This window comes from Sander lucioperca, chromosome 5 (genome assembly GCF_008315115.2).
Source record: "Sander lucioperca isolate FBNREF2018 chromosome 5, SLUC_FBN_1.2, whole genome shotgun sequence".
Lineage (NCBI taxonomy): Eukaryota > Metazoa > Chordata > Actinopteri > Perciformes > Percidae > Sander > Sander lucioperca.
In genome coordinates this window covers 30,370,755-30,388,254 of record NC_050177.1, presented here as the reverse complement: position 1 = coordinate 30,388,254, position 17,500 = coordinate 30,370,755, and the positions used below count along the sequence as shown (strand labels likewise).

The 17,500-nt window shown below is 43.4% G+C and overlaps 1 protein-coding gene across 1 annotated transcript; it reads right to left on the bottom strand.

Annotated features, from left to right (window-relative positions):
* Positions 1 to 3,678: 3,678 nt before the first annotated feature.
* LOC116053448 (homeobox protein engrailed-like ceh-16) lies at positions 3,679 to 6,415 on the bottom strand. Its single transcript, XM_031304567.1, has 3 exons — positions 6,052 to 6,415; positions 4,661 to 4,869; positions 3,679 to 3,900 (listed from the first exon to the last, which is right to left on the bottom strand). The coding sequence occupies exons 1-3, from the start codon at positions 6,398 to 6,400 to the stop codon at positions 3,778 to 3,780; spliced, it is 681 nt and encodes a 226-aa protein (XP_031160427.1). The 5' UTR covers positions 6,401 to 6,415; the 3' UTR covers positions 3,679 to 3,777.
* Between the last annotated feature and the right edge of the window lie 11,085 nt (positions 6,416 to 17,500).

Genomic DNA, 17,500 nt, shown 5'->3' with positions numbered 1-17,500 from the left:
ACGTCACGACCAAACGTTAGCGATTGGTTATGGCAGATCCAGAGTGGCTCTGGGCAGATCCAATAGTTTTAAACTTCAACAGAGTACCCACCTTCAAGGAAGTTAACACTTGTCAATGGAGAGAGGCCAGACTCTCTGGACAAATGAAATGGACCAGAGTCTGGTAGGACCAGGCTAATGGACCAGAGTCTGGTAGGACCAGACTCTGGTCCATTAGCCTGGTAGGACCAGGCTAATGGACCAGAGTCTGGTAGGACCAGGCTAGTGAACCAGAGTCTGGTAGGACCAGACTAATGGACCAGAGTCTGGTAGGACCAGGCTAGTGGACCAGAGTCTGGTAGGACCAGGCTAATGGCCCAGAGTCTGGTAGGACCAGGCTAGTGAACCAGAGTCTGGTAGGACCAGGCTAATGGACCAGAGTCTGGTAGGACCAGGCTAGTGGACCAGAGTCTGGTAGGACCAGACTAATGGACCAGAGTCTGGTAGGACCAGGCTAGTGGACCAGAGTCTGGTAGGACCAGGCTAATGGCCCAGAGTCTGGTAGGACCAAGCTAGTGTACCAGAGTCTGGTAGGACCAGACTAATGGACCAGAGTCTGGTAGGACCAGGCTAATGTACCAGAGTCTGGTAGGACCAGGCTAGTGGACCAGAGTCTGGTAGGACCAGGCTAATGTACCAGAGTCTGGTAGGACCAGGCTAGTGGACCAGAGTCTGGTAGGACCAGGCTAATGGACCAGAGTCTGGTAGGACCAGGCTAGGAATTGTGCTTGTAGTTTAGCAGAATTGGTTCAGGGGGTTGGTGCATGAGTTACATGTTGTGGTCATTGTGTCTCAAGTACCAGTATTTGTGTGTAAACAACTGAGAAAAACTGTAACTTCATGGAAGTTGAAGGTATTTCATACAGTATGTTCTGTTATCTCACTACAGATGGAAAAGTAAAGGCAGAATTGTTTTTGTTTTTTTATATTTGGTCACGCCTGAGTGGTGTAGATTTAGGTACATTGCCATTAAACATTTTCTTTTAAAAAAGATAGTTGTGACAGTGAAAATAAAAATTGTTGCATCTATGCATTTGTATGTAACTTTGGTTGTTAAAAATGATCAATTATCAAATCTGGCACTTTTTAAAAAAGTTTGGGCACTCTTGCTCTACTGCATATGTGTCAAACTCAAGGCCCGCGGGCCAAATCCGGCCCCTTGCAGATATAGATCCGGCCCGTATATCAATTTGGGTTGACAATCATTTTTGGCCCGCCTAGTTGTGCGCCAAACCAAAAACACAGGATAGTGTTTTTTAAACTGTAATTATTTGACATTCAAAGCAGAATTTTGGCAGATTTGCCGACTCGGAGACTCAGAAATTCCCCCAGAAGCAGAGAGAGAGTTTTCATATTCAGGCTGTGAAACAGGTTGTTAAAAAAAATAAATTTGCTAAATTCTATGATGACTAAGGAACTCTTTTGATGACTTTTGTAGGACTTCATATCAACAATAATGTGACAAAAAATGTTGGTTCTTCCTGATGTAGGTCTAAGACCGAAACGTATTTTTCTAAATAAATTATTCCTTGCGTAATGGTCAGTGTGCGGGACTTTCTCTAAGCTTCTGATCTGCTACTTTTGATCATTTCCTACGCACCTGCCCGACAACAGAGGTGTGCAAAAAAGCTTTCCTACATAACAAAAATGCGACAAAAAGCGTACAAAAATATCGGAAAAAGCGACAAATTTACAAAAAGGTGACAAATGTCTGAGAAAGCCACAAAAAAGTCGGAACAAAAACAACAAAAATGAGGAAAAAAAGCTACCAAAATGTAAAAAAAAAAAAAGAAAGTGACATGCAGTAACAAAAGCAGGTCAATAAACTCTACATGTTTGGCCCTTGGTGTGATTCTCTTTCCAGTGTGGCCCTCTGGGAAAATGAGTTTGACCCCCTGCTGTACTGCTTTCAAGAACATGTTTAACATCGACACCTAGTGGTCAGTTTTCAGAGTGCACCTTCCTCTCTAAGCACAGATAGTACAGCCATTAGTCCAGAAAAACGTGATTATGCGATCGCATAATTCAATGCATAATCAGCCAAAGTCCTCATATTTACGCATATTACGGCCGCATTTTCGCCGCATTAATTGCCGATTTCCACGCAAAATATGTGGGGCTTGCATGCTTTCATAATCCCCGCATTTTCGTTGCAAAAAAGTCACACATATCTTAGCAGAAAGTTGAAAAATGTTACGTTTACTTAATTAACTTAATTACGCGACGCGAACGTCATCGAAAAGCTGCAAACCCCGCGATGAAGCCACGATGAAACCGCAGTTTTTGCAAGTTCCCGCAATTTCATCGCATAAAATTGCATAAATATCCCGCATATTCCATCGCATTTTTTAAGAAAGCGTGCCGCATAATCACAAAAAAACTCCCCATTTTTCTGGAAGGACTGATTACAGTAACACAAGTATAAATAATGCACTTCCCAAAAAGTGAAAAAAAAATAAACTAGTTTTTATTAAAAACTGGATCTGAAACTACATTTAAGATGGAAGCATAATATGTTAATGTGTGCCTGTTTTTCTAAATGTTGCTGAAAATAAAAACAAAACACAAGACTGAATTTATTTCAACTAGATTTATTTTTCAATGAAACCGCTCCAGTTTATAAATGATGCTTGTTTTATGAAAACCTACACACGGAATTTTAAATACACAAGAATTCAATAAATTACGCTAAAAATACAAAATAATTAAAAAAAAAAAAAACAACACTGTAGAGAGAGATCTGAACTGTCTTTTCCCAGCAGCTTCTGAATGCATCGTCACAGTTCAGGAAACGTCCTGCAGTCTGAAGTGTCCCTGAGGCGTTATTGTGGGACCCACGCAACTTCTAGGCAAGTCCCGCCCTTCAATAGCATTCACAGGCTACCATTGGCCAGGCGTCCATGCTCACGCGAGGTAACGTAACCTGATTTGTTCAGGTCCTATCCCCTGACCAGTCGGCTACCCTAACCCTAACCACTCGAGGTCAATGCCTAAAGGCCCGGACACACAGAGCCGATAATTGACCGTTGGACAGTCTGGCGAGGTCAGTGACTCGAGTCTGTTCGGTGTGTCCCGTGCCGTTGTCCGTCCAAGGGGCCGTCGGCCTTCATTTTGGCCGATTTGACATGTATAATCAGTGGGGCGGGCACTGCTGGCAGTTGGACTCAATGACCCATCCGATTGGTGGAAAGCTAACCCGGAAACGGGGAGCGGGATGAGCGTGACTAGAGTCTCTCAAAATCTGACAAAAATCTTTCAAACTGACCTTTGTTGATCTGAAATGAAGACAGATTCAGCAACTGCACGGCCTATTTCTCTCTTAAAATGTTTTCAGAAACACGTTTCGGTGAACTATTTTAGTACAATATGAGATCGTATTCTGAACAAGCCGCCATGACAGTCTGTCTTTGAATTTCCTGGAGAAACCAGACCCACGTGATGCGTTCGTCCAATCAGCTGCCGGTTTTCATTTTTGGGCGACAATACAGATTAGCGCCGCCTGCTGTTATGGAGACGTATTACGTCTCGTCTCTTCGGTGTGTTCTGAGGCATTTTTTAGACCAACTCGGGGAGACTGATCAGTCCAATTGCCTTTTCTGCCAACATTTGGCCGTCGGCTCTGTGTGTCCACACCTTAACTCCGACCAATCGGGCTGCCTCGTAGGGCGGGACTTGCCTAGAAGTTACGTGGGATCCATAATAACGCGTCCCTGAGCAGTCTGGACAGTCTGTCGCCGTTCAGAGGAAGGAAGCGAAGAACTTGTTCTCGGCTCCGGCGCTGCTGGGCGAAGGGGAGGAGGATTTGACCTTTGACCCGTGGCACTGTCGTTTCCTCCTGGCTCTGCGGTTCTTAAACCAAATCTGGAAACATAACAGAGAGAGAGAGAAAGAGTTTAACTGCATGTTCTGTTTAGCAGCAGATTTAAAGTGTTAAAGAACAAAAAAAACAAGTGCAGCATCAATATTGGAGCCATTGTGTAACTTTGTTCTGTTTATTAGCGCGTTGGGGATACACAGCATATGCAGTTTTGTGTTTGATCACTGGGTGGACCACTGTTACAGAACACCAACAGGATGTCAAGTTGAATTTTCAAATCCACTTTTTGGAAAGTGTCTGATGATACCATGTCTGCTTTAACTTTATATTTTTTTGCTGTAAGATCTCTCACTGACGTCGTGCGTCAACATGCGACATGAAGAGGTGTTGCGCATGTGGGTTGTATGTGATATGATGATATTAACTATATAGGCCTATGGTTGAATAATAATCGGCCCTTAAAAACACAGACTTGATATCTCACATAAAAGAAGGCGCAAATTGGTGCGTAAAATGCAACAAAACTGTCGAAAATAAGTGCCAAAAACGTCGAAAAAAGTGACAAAACCTTCGGGAAGATAAACGAAAAGAACGTCATGCGACAATCTCTTCAGAAAAGTGCCAAAAAGGTCGAAAAAAAGTGTCAAAAATTCCGAAAAGGCGTCAAGCGTCGTTGGCAACCTGGAAACTTTTTTACGCATGGAGCAGTTTTACGCCTTTTCCTTCCAATGATCCCACCGTCCCCCCGTCCCCCCGTCCCCGTCCCCGTACCCCCCCGTGAGTGAAGGATGATGTCGGACTCACCCTGACTGTCTCCTCGCTCAGCCCGGTGCTCCTCGCGAGCTCAGCGCGCGTCTCCGCCAGCGGGTAGTCGCTTAGCGCGAACAGCACCTCGAGCCGCTTGGCCTGACCGTCGGTGAACACCGTCCTCATCCGGGACTTCTGACGCAGCTGCGACTGCTCGGACAACCCGGCCTGATGGTAACCATGGTAACCTGCCAACTGCTGAGGATCTGGAGGGAGGGGAGGGGAGAATAGTAACATTAAAATGAGCTAGTCACGTGAAACATGGAAGAAATACCCTAAAAAATGACCCAGAATTGTATTACCATGATAAACTAAAACTAGTACACACAGTCTTAACTTAAAATGAAAGGTCCAGGGCACTATGCTTAACAAAAGTTACAAATATAATTCAACATGACGAAGCTAAACAAAGAAAAGTGCCTTGGACCCGAAACTATAAAATAAGAAATAGACCTGTAAAAGCTAAATAATTAAACTGAAATCAGCCGTTTGGGCAGCACCTAAGCCGAGTGAATGAATGACTTCTCTCAGATCTAAGCTGTTGTCCCTCTTTTCAACCATTTTTTTTTTAATTCATGGTCAGTAAACCTAATTTATGTGACATTATACCTAATGTTTGAGTTTAAAAAAAAAGCAGAACTTGCGAATTATTTTGACTAATAGTTAAGATCAGACCAGTTTGAGTAGATCACAGACTGGTTTATGTCATAGTTTGAAAACCATATAAACACTTTTTTTTTTCACATGCTATAACATTGAATAAAAACACCCAAAATCCAATGTAAATAATCATTAATTGTACATTTGAAGAATGTTCTTGTATGGGTTCCATATCATGTGCATCCAAGTTATTTTGGGGGCAATTTAGTTTAGTAAGAAACCCATATTTCTGATATGAAAAAAACTTTGAAAATTGGTCAAATTTGACCCGAGGACAACACAAGGGTTAAGCTTTTTCTGTGTTATTTATTTATCTTCTTTAGCATTTCCAACGCATTTTTCTTTTACATGAAATGCGTCGCATTTTCTTGATATTGCGCCTAAAACGCGCCTAATACGCGCACCTAAGAATCATTTCAATGTGTAGCCTATATAGCAAAAATACTTCTGAAAAATCAAATACAGGCTATAAAAACTACAACTTGTCTACATCTTTTTTAAAAAAGCTGAAACTAAACTAAAACTATCACACACACTAAGTAGCCTAAACTAAAATTGAGATTCTAAACTACAGCCTGTAATAATAACCTCGCTGTTGGCCTAACTTTGAACTTTTAAGTGTCGATCTAAAAGTTTATTCTCACACTTATTCTTAAAACTACAGACATAAAGCTGAATTAAAACAGAAATTTGGTAAACACACGTTTCAAGAGCTTCTCTTAAAATACCTGCAGAGTCCTGGCTGCTGAAGCGCATGCGCTCTCCGGAGTTTGGGTACATGTTGCTGAAGTCTGTGGGATGGAAACCGGCTGCTCCATACGGGAGATAGGCGTCTACAAAGCGCATCCCTCGGTACTGCAAGCAGCCTGGGACCGGGACCGGATCCCGGACCGAGGCCAGGGCCGGGACCGGGGCAGGAGGGCTGAGGTTCCCGGGGTAAAGAGTCCAATACCCGCCGGGGATCCCCTGGAAGTATCCACCCGGTGCGAAGTCCATCACCGGCGGCATCTTGTGTCCGAGCTGCGGGGAAAGGATGCGCTCGATGCTGAAGTCGGACACTCTGCTGCCTCCGTCCATGATTCACGAAGTGATCCAAAGTGTCCAGGAAGATGCTACTGCTGGGACCTCTGGGCTCTCACGGTGCTCCAGTGTCCAGTTTTAAACAGAAACTGACGGCTCTTTAATGTGTTAATGAGATGTGTGAATGTGTGTGTGTTTTGATGGCTAAAGTTCACTCAGACATGAGAAGGCATCTAGACTTTGATTTGACCTCTTGACTTCTTTGATGCTTTTGAACTGATGATGATGATGATGATGACGTGATGATGAGGCTCAGTATGCAAAAACTGCTGACTCACTTATTTGTGTTCATTCAAGTCCTCAAATCATCTGTTAACCTTCTCTTCAAACAGCCTAATGATCCCGCAGGTATCAGCACACACACACTGGGACAGAGTGCACATTACACACACATTATTTATTCCAAAGACTTTGATTTTGTTCATTTAAATCAGCTGACTTTCCTCAATGATCCTGCAGGTCAAGCAGTACTGGGACAAAGTGCATATTTGTATTGTTATATTATTTATTTGTATTTTATTTTGTTCTGCATCTGACTGATGGGGCTGAATATGCAAACTGTTGGTTCAACTGACTCACTTTTCTCTTTAAATTTAAATCCTCAAATCAGCTGTTAACTTTCTCTTCACTGCATATATATGTATATGTGTGTGTGTGTGTGTGTGTGTGTGTCTGTGTGTGTGTGTATGTGTGTGTGTGTCTATGTTTGTCAGTGTGTGTGTGTGTGTGTGTGTGTGTGTGTGTGTGTGTGTCTGTGTGTGTGTATGTGTGTGTGTGTGTGTCTATGTTTGTCTGTGTGTGTGTGTGTGTGTGTGTGTGTGTGTGTCTATGTTTGTCAGTGTGTGTATGTGTGTGTGTGTGTCTATGTTTGTCAGTGTGTGTGTGTGTGTGTGTGTGTGTGTGTGTGTGTGAGTGAGTGTGTGTGTGTGTGTCTGTGTCTGTGTGTGTGTGTGTGTCTGCATGTGTGTGCGATTGTGTGTGTGTGTGTGTGTGTGTGTGTGTGTGTGTGTGTGTGTGTGTCTGTGTGTGTGTATGTGTGTGTGTGTCTATGTTTGTCAGTGTGTGTGTGTGTGTGTGTGTGTGTGTGTGTGTGTCTATGTCAGTGTGTGTGTGTCTGTGTGTGTCTGTGTGTGTGTGTGTGTGTCTGCATGTGTGTGCGATTGTGTGTGTGTGTGTCTATGTTTGTCAGTGTGTGTGTGTGTGTGTGTGTGTGTGTGTGTGTGTGTGTCTGTCTGTGTGCGTGTGTGTGTCTGTGTGTGTGTGTGTGTGTGCATGTGTGTGTGTGTGTGTCTATGTTTGTCAGTGTGTGTGTATGTGTGTGTCTGCATGTGTGTCCGCGTGTGTGTGTGTGTGTGTGTTGTGTGTGTGTGTCTATGTTTGTCTGTGTGTGTGTGTGTGTGTGTGTGTATGTGTCTGTGTGTGTGTCTGTGTGTGTGTGTGTGTGTGTGTGTGTGTGTCTGCGTATGTGTGCGCGTGTATATATATGTGTGTGTGTCTGTTTGTCACTGTGTGTGTGTGTGTGTGTGTGTGTGTGTGATTTAAAAGCTGTTCTGTCATCACAGTCTGCTGTCACCTCCTAAACTTTGTGTCCAGGATGAATAATAATAATAAATAAATATTAAGTAATAAATATTACTTTTGCACATACACAAACATAGCCTCTTTTTTCTTATGCGAAACAGCACTTTTGTGTGTATGTATCTGTTTATGTATTTATTGTTTATTTCATATTAATGTTGAACATGTTTGTTTGTATATCTATGCACCAATCAACAAGGCAAGTTCCACATATCTTCTTGTTTTTCTGATTCTGAATTCTTTGGGGGAGAGAATAATGAGCAGTGAGGGCCGTCGGCCTGCAGATGTCACCGCTAGACTTTGTTCAAACAGCACACAGACAATAATAATAATAATAATAATAAAATGTTTACTTTATTAATACCACAAGAGAAAATTACTTGTTTGTTTTTATAATTTTTTGTATTAAATAAATAATAATATTAACATATAAAATGTAACAGAAAAAATAATAATACATGAAATACAAAATTAAATATAATATAAAAAAATAACAAAATACAAAAATAAAATAATACAAAAAAATGCAAAACTAAAATACTAAAAATGTAAGTAAAATAAAATATGATTAAAAAAATCTAAATAAAAAAACAAAAAATACAAAAATAAAATAATATTAAATATAATATAAAAAAAATAAAATAATACAACGTGAAAATAAATATACAAAATAAATAATACAAAAATACAAAAACAAAATACAAAAATTTAAGTAAAATAAAATAATACAAAAAAAAAGTTAAAATACAAGAAACAAAAAAATACCAAAATAAAATAATGTAAAAAAAAACAAAAAAAAAAAACATAAAATTTAAATATATTAATCCAAGAAAATAGAGATACAAATAAAGAAATAGATTACCTATATATCAGTTTAACATGAAACATTCAAGTCATACACACTAGGGTGTAATTTCCACTGGGGACTTTTCAAAATCCCATTTGTGTGGGGACGCAAATGGGATTTTGAAAAGTCCCACTTTCAAATTGTGAACATTTTTGACTCTATAAAATGATTCTCTCAAGTCTTGGTGACTATACTTATATTAAACAATAAAGAAAGTAAGACACCTTTTTCTTACAGGCTACATCTGGCAGCATTTATCATTACGATCAACTTAAGAGCGGTCCCCTACTGATCGGACGGTTGGTGGTCCTGCAGTTCCATGCCAAAGTGCCCTGGGGCAAGACACTGAACCCCAAATTGCGTGTAAATGTGTGTGAGTGTTTATCTGGTGCCACCTTGTACGGCAGCCTCGGCCACAGTGTGTGATTGTGTGTGAATGGTGATTGGTTCCTGTACTATGTTAGGCTTTCAGTAGGCGTTGAGACTAGAAAAGCGCTATATAAATACAGGCCATTTCCATTTAATTATTTCCTGGATTTTGTATCATTATAAGCCCTAAATGTACGTAGAAATGCAGTAAATGGGACCCCTAGACCTCCTGTTTTGTGTCCCACCCAAAGTTTCACCCTACACATTAATATGAACTCTTTCTTTGCCTTTAGTGATTTTAATATCTAAATGCTCTTTAATCTCCAGTATGAGGCTATTTGATGTTAATGATCCATCAGAGAGTTTAGAGAGCGGGCGCTGATTGATCTGCTATTGAGCACTCATTGATCTTCTGACTGAGCTAACATCCCATAGTACTCACAGGCAAGGGTGGAGGCTTTGGCTGTGTCTCAAACCGCCTACTTGCACACTTCAAACAATTAGTTTTAAGTAGGGGAGAGCCGGGACAGTTTTTAATTAAACCTAATTTACAAAGCGATCGTATCGCACTGAAAGCTAGTATTTTGTCACTAGCAACCTACACCTGTCATCTGTCAAATACAGTTGCATTTTCAGCTTTGAACAAAACCGTTCAGGAATTATTACAGCAAAAGTGGGACGTGCGTTAGAGGGCTGCATTGGGATACCATAGATATACATATATACTGACTGAGTATATACTGTATAGGCCATCTATGAGCAGACACCAGCGTGTCTGAGCCTCCCAGGACGGGGGAGCTCCGAGCCAAGGCTCCGTCCACCCTCATCCTCGGCTCCTTCCTCCCCCTCTCTCCCTCTCCTCTCTCCCTCATCCTCGGCTCCTTCCTCCCCCTCTCTCCCTCTCTTCTCTCCCTCATCCTCGGCTCCTTCCTCCCCCTCTCTCCCTCTCCTTCTGCTCCTTCCTCCCCGTCTAACAGCAGCAAGCACCTGCCTTCTTTACCTTCATCTTCTCCCTATTAACCTATAAAATGACGTGTTTTCTCATGCGGGACGGGAGAAGACACAACGTCAATGCATCTCTATTATTGTGCGGGCATAAATTCTCAGAGTTTTGCGGGTGCGGGCGGGAGTGGACGTACACATTGTGTAGTGTAACACACATGTTGCGGGTGCGGGCGGTAATGGTCAGAAATTCGCCGGGAGCGGGGCGGGAGCGGGATGAAGAAAACAGTCCCGCGCAGGGCTCTAACGTGCGTCATGTCTCATTCGTCCCTCCTGGCCGGGACGATTGAAAACAGCATAGGGGGACGGATGAAACATACAGTTTAAGCCATATAAACGTCCCACAACTTCAATATTTTACTACATATCATGAATGCATCCATCTTCGTCCGCTTATCCGGTCTCGGGTCGCGAGACTGCTACCCCCTAGCAGCTCCAGCAGGGGACCCCAAACTTCCCTTTCCCGAGTCACATTAACCAGCTCCGACTGGGGGATCCTGAGGCGTTCCCAGGCCAGGTTGGAGATATAATCCCTCCACCTAGTCCTGGGTCTTCCCCGAGGCCTCCTCCCAGCTGGACGTGCCTGGAACACCTCCCTGACCATGAATAGTACTCCCAAAAGGTGTTATTTTAGATAGATTGTTGCTGGGCTATACGTCTTCGTGAATATCTGTTAACAACTCATTGCCGTCACCTTGAAGCGTGTATGAAGCGGTTTTTGAAATATCATGCACTGTGGATGATTCTGCCATTTTTATAGCTAGAACAGTAAGTTTTCCCATTTATATCATGTTTCTATTGTGGAAAATGTCGTTTCACTAGGTTTTTACGTGGGTTAGGTCACTGCACATCCAAATAAGTTCCCTTAACGACCCACAGCCCGTCAGTCTCCATAGGATAACATGGGAAAACTCGACCCCCTTACCTGGTGGGGTCCAAATATATTTTCATCTTTCTAAAACTGCTTTTCCATGTCTCACCTCCATAAATTATTGTATAAACACAGATATTTGTGCATTTACTTAAAATACATGGAGTTACAGCCAGGTCCCGACGTAGACATTATGCCATTATAACCTGTTTTGCTTTCCATGTAAACAAGCATGCAATATGAAAGTCTGGGATTGTGGAGAACACTAAATAGTCTACCGAATAAGCACGTAGTCGAAACTTTAAATCAAAAAACAAAAAATACAAAAATAAAATAATATTAAATATAATATAAAAAAAATAAAATAATACAACGTGAAAATAAAATAATACAAAAATAAAATAATACAAACAATACAAAAACAAAATACAAAAAATTTAAGTAAAATGAAATATAATTAAAAAAAAAAAAGTTAAAATACAAGAAACAAAAAAATACCAAAATAAAATAATGTAAAAGTAAAATAAAAAACATAAAATTTAAATATATTAATCCAAGAAAATAGAGATACAAATAAAGAAATAGATTACCTATATATCAGTTTAACATGAAACATTCAAGTCATACACACTAGGGTGTAATTTCCACTGGGGACTGAAAGTCCCACTTTCAAATTGTGAACATTTTTGACTCTATAAAATGATTCTCTCAAGTCTTGGTGACTATACTTATATTAAACAATAAGGAAAGTAAGACACCTTTTTCTTACAGGCTACATCTGGCAGCATTTATCATTACGATCAACTTAAGAGCGGTCCCCTACTGATCGGACGGTTGGTGGTCCTGCAGTTCCATGCCAAAGTGCCCTGGGGCAAGACACTGAACCCCAAATTGCGTGTAAATGTGTGTGAGTGTTTATCTGGTGCCACCTTGTACGGCAGCCTCGGCCACAGTGTGTGATTGTGTGTGAATGGTGATTGGTTCCTGTACTATGTTAGGCTTTCAGTAGGCGTTGAGACTAGAAAAGCGCTATATAAATACAGGCCATTTCCATTTAATTATTTCCTGGATTTTGTATCATTATAAGCCCTAAATGTACGTAGAAATGCAGTAAATGGGACCCCTAGACCTCCTGTTTTGTGTCCCACCCAAAGTTTCACCCTACACATTAATATGAACTCTTTCTTTGCCTTTAGTGATTTTAATATCTAAATGCTCTTTAATCTCCAGTATGAGGCTATTTGATGTTAATGATCCATCAGAGAGTTTAGAGAGCGGGCGCTGATTGATCTGCTATTGAGCACTCATTGATCTTCTGACTGAGCTAACATCCCATAGTACTCACAGGCAAGGGTGGAGGCTTTGGCTGTGTCTCAAACCGCCTACTTGCACACTTCAAACAATTAGTTTTAAGTAGGGGAGAGCCGGGACAGTTGAAACACTTTTTAATTAAACCTAATTTACAAAGCGATCGTATCGCACTGAAAGCTAGTATTTTGTCACTAGCAACCTACACCTGTCATCTGTCAAATACAGTTGCATTTTCAGCTTTGAACAAAACCGTTCAGGAATTATTACAGCAAAAGTGGGACGTGCGTTAGAGGGCTGCATTGGGATACCATAGATATACATATATACTGACTGAGTATATACTGTATAGGCCATCTATGAGCAGACACCAGCGTGTCTGAGCCTCCCAGGACGGGGGAGCTCCGAGCCAAGGCTCCGTCCACCCTCATCCTCGGCTCCTTCCTCCCCCTCTCTCCCTCTCCTCTCTCCCTCATCCTCAGCTCCTTCCTCCCCCTCTCTCCCTCTCCTCTCTCCCTCATCCTCGGCTCCTTCCTCCCCCTCTCTCCCTCTCCTCTCTCCCTCATCCTCGGCTCCTTCCTCCCCCTCTCTCCCTCTCCTCTCACCCTCATCCTCGGCTCCTTCCTCCCCCTCTCTCCCTCTCCTCTCTCCCTCATCCTCGGTTCCTTCCTCCCCCTCTCTCCCTCTCCGTCCACCCTCATCCTCGGTTCCTTCCTCCCCCTCTCTCCCTCTCCTCTCTCCCTCATCCTCGGCTCCTTCCTCCCCCTCTCTCCCTCTCCTCTCACACTCATCCTCGGCTCCTTCCTCCCCCTCTCTCCCTCTCCTCTCTCCCTCATCCTCGGCTCCTTCCTCCCCCTCTCTCCCTCTCTTCTCTCCCTCATCCTCGGCTCCTTCCTCCCCCTCTCTCCCTCTCCTCTCTCCCTCATCCTCGGCTCCTTCCTCCCCCTCTCTCCCTCTCCTCTCTCCCTCTCCTTCTGCTCCTTCCTCCCCGTCTAACAGCAGCAAGCACCTGCCTTCTTTACCTTCATCTTCTCCCTATTAACCTATAAAATGACGTGTTTTCTCATGCGGGATGGGAGAAGACACAACGTCAATGCATCTCTATTATTGTGCGGGCATAAATTCTCAGAGTTTTGCGGGTGCGGGCGGGAGTGGACGTACACATTGTGTAGTGTAACACACATGTTGCGGGTGCGGGCGGTAATGGTCAGAAATTCGCCGGGAGCGGGGCGGGAGCGGGATGAAGAAAACAGTCCCGCGCAGGGCTCTAACGTGCGTCATGTCTCATTCGTCCCTCCTGGCCGGGACGATTGAAAACAGCATAGGGGGACGGATGAAACATACAGTTTAAGCCATATAAACGTCCCACAACTTCAATATTTTACTACATATCATGAATGCATCCATCTTCGTCCGCTTATCCGGTCTCGGGTCGCGGGGGTAGCAGCTCCAGCAGGGGACCCCAAACTTCCCTTTCCCGAGTCACATTAACCAGCTCCGACTGGGGGATCCTGAGGCGTTCCCAGGCCAGGTTGGAGATATAATCCCTCCACCTAGTCCTGGGTCTTCCCCGAGGCCTCCTCCCAGCTGGACGTGCCTGGAACACCTCCCTGACCATGAATAGTACTCCCAAAAGGTGTTATTTTAGATAGATTGTTGCTGGGCTATACGTCTTCGTGAATATCTGTTAACAACTCATTGCCGTCACCTTGAAGCGTGTATGAAGCGGTTTTTGAAATATCATGCACTGTGGATGATTCTGCCATTTTTATAGCTAGAACAGTAAGTTTTCCCATTTATATCATGTTTCTATTGTGGAAAATGTCGTTTCACTAGGTTTTTACGTGGGTTAGGTCACTGCACATCCAAATAAGTTCCCTTAACGACCCACAGCCCGTCAGTCTCCATAGGATAACATGGGAAAACTCGACCCCCTTACCTGGTGGGGTCCAAATATATTTTCATCTTTCTAAAACTGCTTTTCCATGTCTCACCTCCATAAATTATTGTATAAACACAGATATTTGTGCATTTACTTAAAATACATGGAGTTACAGCCAGGTCCCGACGTAGACATTATGCCATTATAACCTGTTTTGCTTTCCATGTAAACAAGCATGCAATATGAAAGTCTGGGATTGTGGAGAACACTAAATAGTCTACCGAATAAGCACGTAGTCGAAACTTTAAATCAAAAACACTCATTAATAATCGAAAAAATGTAAGTTTACTTTCGACCATCAAAACTCGTTTATCGCCTGTAACTCTGTGATAAAAGGAAATAACAGGAAGATATTTGGCTGATAGAAGGAGGTTAACATGCTCTATGCTCTCTGACTTAAGGAAGTCTGTCTATCATCATTGCACTCGGAGAAAACTGGAATGTTTCATCCGTCCCGCGTTTCAATCGTCCCGGCTCTCCCCTATATAGTGTAGATAACACACTGAAAGTACCAGGATGACCCCCTAAAAACGGTCAAAAAGTTCAGTGTGGAACGATGGACGCCACTCGCACTATACAGCCGCCATCTGGACTACAAAGCGGAAAGGGGAGGGGCCAGGGACGTCGACCGGCAGCTGATTGGACGAACGCGTCACGTGGGTCTGGCTTCTCCCGGATTTCACAACCGAGCATCATGGCGGCTCGTTCAGAATACGATCTCGTATTTTACGTAAATAGTTCACCGAAACGTGTTTGTGAAAACATTTTAAGAGAGAAATAGGCCGTGCAGTTGCTGAATCTGTCTTCATTTCAGATCAACAAAGGTCAGTTTAAAAGATTTTCCTCAGATTTTGAGAGGCGGCGAGCCGAGCCGACCGCTCGTCATTTCCGGTAAGTCTTTTAACGTAAGTGTTCCTTTTGGGACAATACTAACCATCCAAAGTGGGCACTACGGCAGGAAGTGGTCAGTGCACGTTAGCAGTGTACTGACGGAAGTATGCAGAATGAAAGACAGCCACTGTGTCAACATTGGTGGGGGACGTGGACGACATAATAACAAAATGTGGGCGTCAAACACGTAACCCTCAGGCCTTTATACCGTCACTATGAACGTCAATACGGGGCGACCTCTAGCTCACCCACTACATGACGTCCCCCCGTCTCTCCCCCCTTTCCTGTCTTCAAGCTATACTGTCAATTTAAGGCCATAAAAAGCCCCCCAAAAAAAACGTAAATATGAGTGGTAATTGCTGCTTGAACAAACAACCTATGGGAACGTTTTACGGTGGAGGACAGTCTCTTTATACAGAGAAAATACTGCATATATCTGCATCAAATCTGCACCTAATGAGAGTCAATATTTTCAAACTCCCCTAATTTGAGCCGGCGGGCTGTGAGATGAAACCCACAAAACCCGGAGACGGTTTTTTTTTCAGTTTGATGCCAGCCAGCGTCCCGTGGGCGATTAATTCACAAACTAAACTCTGTCTAGTTTTAGTTTGAAAGGCAGCTGGATCAGCTGATGTGACCGGTGGACAGCAGCGGAGAGAGAGAGAGAGAGAGAGAGAGAGAGAGAGAGAGAGAGAGAGATTGTTTCCCTCGCTCGGTGTTTCTCTCTCTGTCTGCTGTCCTCAGAGAGTTCAGGTCATGGCCGGGTTACCAACATCAATCTGGGTCAGACTCAACTCTCCCTCCTCCCTCTTTCTCTCTTTCTCCTCGCCCCTTTTTTTAATCTTTCCATGCCTGATCGCTGTGGTGCACACAGCAGCTTGGGGGGACTTAAATGTGCTCTGGCTCTATGCTGACCCCTAAAAAAAAACAACCTCTCAGTTTCCTTTTCTTTTCAAACAGGACATGAACTCCGGTCTCCGGTCCGAAGTCCTGTGTTTGTTGCCTCCTCACCAGGACATTTGGCACTCTTAGGCCTCTTTCACACCGGCTGCGTGGCGTGAGCATGGCGTTTCTGTTGCGAGTCAGTTGCGTGGCGGCTGCGTGGCGTTTTCTATGTCTTTGCACGCCAGAAACGTGTCTGACACGGCGCTGCTGCTGCTGCTAGCCTTGTCTGTACACATGGATGTTTTCTATAAACTTAAATATATACTGACCGTGTTTTCGGCGCAGCTCGAGCCGCGCCTGAGACGTGCGTGTCACGCAGGCAGTGTGAAGGAGGCCTAAAGGGTCTTATACACTAGACGCAGCCCAGCTGGCGCATGCAAATGTGACGTCATGGGATCGCCGTGACTATTTATACCCGCGCTGGTGGTCGTGACACTAGTTGCAGTCTTCTCCTGAACAGAGGCGGCGCTAATGAGCAAAGACTACAGACGTTGCTCTTTCTACGGACTAGAAGTAGAAGAAAAAGGTAAACAACGGCAGAACTGGCAGCAGCATTGCCGTCAGTGCTTCGATTTCAATGCGATGACCTCGATCGATGATGCCCGCGCGCCATAAATCGGGCGCGCCGGCAGGATATTACGTAATTTTGACGTCACGATGGCGCGCGCCACCTTGGATGCGTCTAGTGTAAAACACGCTTTATACTTCCTCACCTTCTACTTCTACTACTAGAACTACTACGGCCACTAGAGGGCGCCGCCACTATTAACCTGAATATGTTGTAGGTCGTTACTACTGGTTGAACAAACGATTTTTGGGGGGAAGACAGTCAGTTTAGGCCACGTGTCCACGTGCTTTTTCTCTATGGTCAACATTTATATAACCTTTTATATGAGTGACGATGTAATGTGAGAAGTTTAGAGAAAGATAATCATTAAAATCAGACTTTTATTGTCCCAAAACTTTTAAAACTCGCAAACTAACAAGTTGATGCCGACCTTACACCAAACGACTTGTCAAGCCAGTCTACTGTCGCAGGCTAATTTCCAAATCCAAATTCCAATTTTAGGATGATATCCTAAGTTTTTAAGTCTTGGTAGTGAAGTTACATCATGTAAACATTGTCAACAACCAATGGGTGCTCTCCCTCTAGCACTAAACAGGAAGCAGCAAATTGCTAGAGACAGTGGTGTTTATGGTTGCCATTGCGCCGTGCTAAGCTAAACGCTAAAGAGGGAAAGTTGCTGATTTTCAACCCTTCTGAAGCGCGTCATCCAGCGGGAGTTTAAACACTCTGACAGCTGTAGGGCAGCTAACATTACCTTTAGCTGTTTTCATGAAGCT

Coding starts and splice junctions, on each gene's coding strand:
- LOC116053448 (XM_031304567.1), bottom strand. CDS start 6,400: ATGGACGGAGGCAGCAGAGTGTCCGACTTCAGCATCGAGCGCATCCTT. Junction 4,870..6,051: donor CAGCAGCCAGGACTCTGCAG/GTATTTTAAGAG, acceptor CCCTCCCTCCAG/ATCCTCAGCAGTTGGCAGGT. Junction 3,901..4,660: donor TGAGCGAGGAGACAGTCAGG/GTGAGTCCGACA, acceptor TTATGTTTCCAG/ATTTGGTTTAAGAACCGCAG.